The 4,387-nt window shown below is 34.9% G+C and overlaps 1 protein-coding gene across 1 annotated transcript; it reads right to left on the bottom strand.

The window, feature by feature from the left end:
- Nucleotides 1-308: 308 nt before the first annotated feature.
- LOC130990314 (alpha-1,3-arabinosyltransferase XAT3-like) lies at nucleotides 309-3,518 on the bottom strand. The gene is made up of 3 exons (XM_057914533.1): nucleotides 3,374-3,518; nucleotides 3,167-3,259; nucleotides 309-1,621 (listed from the first exon to the last, which is right to left on the bottom strand). The coding sequence occupies exon 3, from the start codon at nucleotides 1,460-1,462 to the stop codon at nucleotides 368-370; it is 1,095 nt and encodes a 364-aa protein (XP_057770516.1). The 5' UTR covers nucleotides 1,463-1,621; nucleotides 3,167-3,259; nucleotides 3,374-3,518; the 3' UTR covers nucleotides 309-367.
- Between the last annotated feature and the right edge of the window lie 869 nt (nucleotides 3,519-4,387).

Below are 4,387 nucleotides of genomic sequence, written 5' to 3'. Positions count from 1 at the left end.
TCACAAATAATCTTTTAGCATTATTAATTGTAGTAGTCCCTCTTAAAAAGCATTATTATATCATTACTGAAAATTTATTAATTATCTCTGTCTTGTATAAAAATAAAGATTGAGCAAACCACGTGCGTTAATATTTGCTTGTAAAAAACTGAAAAACAACAAATTTGATCAAACTAATGTAACTATAGAATGGTTTCATTTTGTGATGCCTACATAAACATTTCTAAACATCTTTTCAATCTTGGAAAATACTATTCATCGTAACAATTAATTATGTTAAATAATAAAACCAAGTGCAAGACACATACTCACTGCTATACTAAATTAGATAAATAAGATTACATGATAAATAAAATAAATAAAGCACTCAACGTCGTAATAACTTGAGGGCCTTAGCTAAAGTGGGTTTGAACCTACGCAAATCAAGTGTCACATTCTGTTGATTCAAATAAATCGACCACACTTGCTCCCATTTCACATACGATTCCGGATTCCTCAGAATCTGATGGTCCTTTGAATATTTTCGGCTTAAAGAGCTCTCCTCGACTCCAATCTTGTATTCCAAATACCTCAACCCCATCCCCGACGCAGGGTTCCCAAAATCAAGCCTACCGAATCCATCAACATTTCCAAACGGAACAACTTGAATCAACACTGCCCTATCCGGCAAGAACACCATGTTCGTCAGCCCGGCCCCGTGCACCCCTACCAGCACGTCGCACGAGTTCACGGCCCCTGCGAATCCCGGCATATTCGCAGCTACAACCTCAAACCCCATCTTTCTTGCCAATTTCGAGACTTGGCGTTTGTTTGTCAAGACCCTCGTACGCTTTCTATCCACGATCATGAGACGGGGCCGGGGCGTGGGCCCCGTCCCATCCCTCCTCAGGGAGTAGGCTTCTCTCAGCAGCATCCGAAAGTCCTGCATCGATGGTGATGATGCTGGATTATTGGTTATGAGCTCTCTGTGGAATCTGAGGCCGATTCGCATCTTGCTGTAGCAGTGGACTTGCGATGTCTCTCCATCGATGTCTAAAATGCTGCGTTTTGTCAATTTTTTTAGGATGTGTCTGAATTTGGTTATCCACCAGGGCTTCTGATCGGTTGCGAGAAACTGTGCTTCCCCTTCGAAGTGGGAGGAAGTCAAATACAAGGGAAACAAGATGTCTGCGAAATCGTGGAAATAGTTTCCTGCGAATCCCCCCATTGAGAAGAGGATTGCTGGATGGGTGTGATGTTGAGTGCAGTTTGGCACGTGTGGAACGAGTTTGATTGTCCATTTCTTGACGCGGGAGGTGCCCTTTCGAGGGTAGGGCTCTACGCTCCAAGATTGGGTGGACTGTGATGAGAGCATTATTGTGGAGGATTTGCCTTGGATTCTTATGTCTCCTTCCATCTCACAATAGTTTGAATTTCTGCACATTGTTGCATGTTTTGGCTCCATCTTACTACCTGAAAACATTCATTGGGTTAAGGATATACCATATATACTATGATTATGTTGCATTAATATTACCATTTTCGGAATATGTAGATGTGATGATATTGGTTGTGTGGTTATAGATGAGCTTATTTTGAGCAGCATCACTCGGCAGCTGTAGATATTCGGCTGGATTGACAACTGCATGCGCACCATGATTCCATGAGTAGCAGTCCGTAGATAAACTTTTAAAAAAGAAATTGAAAAAAAATTCAAATTTTTCTCATGATAAATTTATAACCACCGAACTCCTTAGTCGTGACTTGATTTTATTTTTTCACAACTAAGAAGCTGATCTTAGTCGTGAATCGGCCTTAGTTTGCCTATAATTCATGACCAAAGTGATTTTTAGTTGTAAATTCACTATATTTTGTCTAAAATTTACAACCATTGTATTCAATCTCATCTCTATTGAGATTAGTAGCAGTCCTTACATAATAGTATTTAATTTGTTTTTAATCAAAATATTTCGAAAATAAATTTACAACAAAAGAAGATGCACCATAAGATTAAAAAAGATAAAGAAATAGGAGTTAATGGGCTCAATTAGCACTTTTTGGATAAGAAAAGGAAAAAATGTCCACCCAAATAAAAATATGGAAAAATTAGCATTTTTTAATGTAAATGTACAATTATACCCTTAATACTGTTACACACTTTTTCGGAAAAATGTGTAATAACATAAAAGTGTGTAATTGCAAAAAAGTGTGTAACAGTGTAAAATACACTGTTACACACTTTTTCAAAAATCGTGTAATAGTGTATTTTACAATGTTACACACTTTTTCTCAAAAATGTGTAATTACGTAAAAGTGTGTGATTGCGAAAAAGTGTGCAACAGTGTATTTTACACTGTTACACACTTTTTCGCTTATAAAATGTGTGTAATAGAGTATTTTATACTGTTACACACTAAAAGGGTATTTCAGTCAAAAATGCTATTATTTCCATATTTTTATTTGTATGGCTAGAATTTCCTATAACTAAAAGGTTTTGGCTAGAGTAGGGTGCTGCCTCAAGAAATAGTCCCTCTTACAATTAATGTTACCCTTATTATTATAGTAATAATTTACAATCACGAAACTCATTAGTCGTGAATTGACTCTATTTTACCTACAATTCACAATCACGAATCTTCTTAGTCGTAAATCGACCTTAGTTTTTCTATAATTCATGACCAAATTGATTCTTTGTTATGGTCCGGATTCACTCTATTTTGCCTACATGATTCACAATCACGTAGATTTTTTTTACTTGTTTTATATAAAAAAAAAAGCAGAGATTTTTTACTTGTGAATTAGGGTAAAATAGTAATTTAAATTTAAAATACTCCTTGTGTCCCTCAATAACTTCCTAACTTTCATTCTTTTTCGGCTCGTCCCCCCAAAAAAAATTTCTTTCTATTTTTGGACAATTAATACTCACCATTAATAATACCCCATTTACATTTTACCTTACTTTTGATCTTTTCACCACTCACAATACTCCATTTATCCTTACTTTTTACTTTTTCACATTTTTGTCTTAAAATCCATGTCCCTCATTCGTAGAAAGTTATTTGAGAGACGGAGGGAGTAGTTTTTAAGCTTCATGACTACTTTTTCAATATAAAAATGGATATGTTGATATATTAACTCATGTACTAGAATTAATTATATGCTTAAACTAAATGTATAGTATTGGTACCAATAGGTTTGATGATTCTTCTGGTGCCATCATCAACCACAAGCATGTTTCCCACATCAGTGATGGATAGCTGCGTTTTCACAGCGTCACCAACTGCAAAGAGCAAGAATATTAAAGTGAGCTAGCAGCTTCATATAATATATATATATATATATATCCTGAAAATAATTAAATAAATAAGATTAAGTAGAGAATGAGATGATTTACTGAGTGAGAGGAGATGCAAATGAGGCTTCAAGCTTGAGGAAATGCCCAATGCAATAATGAAGCACAAAAAGATTGCACAACTTCCAAACCTTTTGCGTTCGGTTCGACTAAAGCTTTTCGAAAAAATGGGATTATACATATTTACTTGGAACTGGTCTCTTTGAGAGAGAGAGAGGTCTTGATTAATGTGTTACATTTCAGATGATTAATAAATAAGATGGAAAAGTGAGGAGGAAGATGGCCATAAACCAAAGTTATAATCATAACTAACACTTTTTAACGGAATCAGTGCAACTACTGAGTGATATATTTGCCTTATCTGCCTTTTGTAATGGCAAATAGTTTGGTGGTTGTGGAGTGGTTGATTGGTACTATGATGCTTTGAAATAATATTTTCAGTTAGAGCAAACATTTATGATTTACGTCAACTTTCATATATGGGGTTAGTTTCCATTGAGCGATGAGAATGATAAATAAGTCAATATATAATATTGAATAAGACAATATAAAGTTTGAATAACGATATTCAATTAATTAGTAAAATTTGCGCGCCCTCCAAAATTTAAATCCAAGTAAAATTTCGTTCCCTCCAAATAATTATCAACCATAAGATTTGAAAATTTAACGTTTCAAAATTATTTTCATTTCTCACCACATTTGACAATTCTTGGAATCATTCGGGTTAGGATCAAGTGAGAATCACATCTTTTCGTGAGAAGTACGGACCATGAACAAGAGACTGTCACGTCGTGAACAATTATAATACATAAAATACATGAACAAGAGATGCTTTGTATACATGTTATACTCTCTTCGTCCACCAATTTTGTGTCCTAGGGAAAGAGGGCACATATTTTAAGAAAAAATGTTGAGTGAAGAATGAGACACGACTTTTAAGAAAAAGGATTTAATTTATTAAGGAAATAGTTACTAAAAATAAGTAGGACACGAATTGGTGAACGGATTAAAATGACAAATTAGGACACGAATTAGCAGACAGTGGGAGTATTTAAC

Source organism: Salvia miltiorrhiza, chromosome 6 (assembly GCF_028751815.1).
Source record: "Salvia miltiorrhiza cultivar Shanhuang (shh) chromosome 6, IMPLAD_Smil_shh, whole genome shotgun sequence".
Taxonomy (NCBI): Eukaryota; Viridiplantae; Streptophyta; class Magnoliopsida; order Lamiales; family Lamiaceae; genus Salvia; species Salvia miltiorrhiza.
The sequence above is the reverse complement of the archived record's forward strand: the minus strand, read 5'-3'. Positions and strand labels throughout refer to the sequence as shown.

Bases quoted from the DNA above. Each gene is read 5' to 3' on its own strand.
- LOC130990314 (XM_057914533.1), bottom strand. From the start codon at position 1,462: ATGTTTTCAGGTAGTAAGATGGAGCCAAAACATGCAACAATGTGCAGA.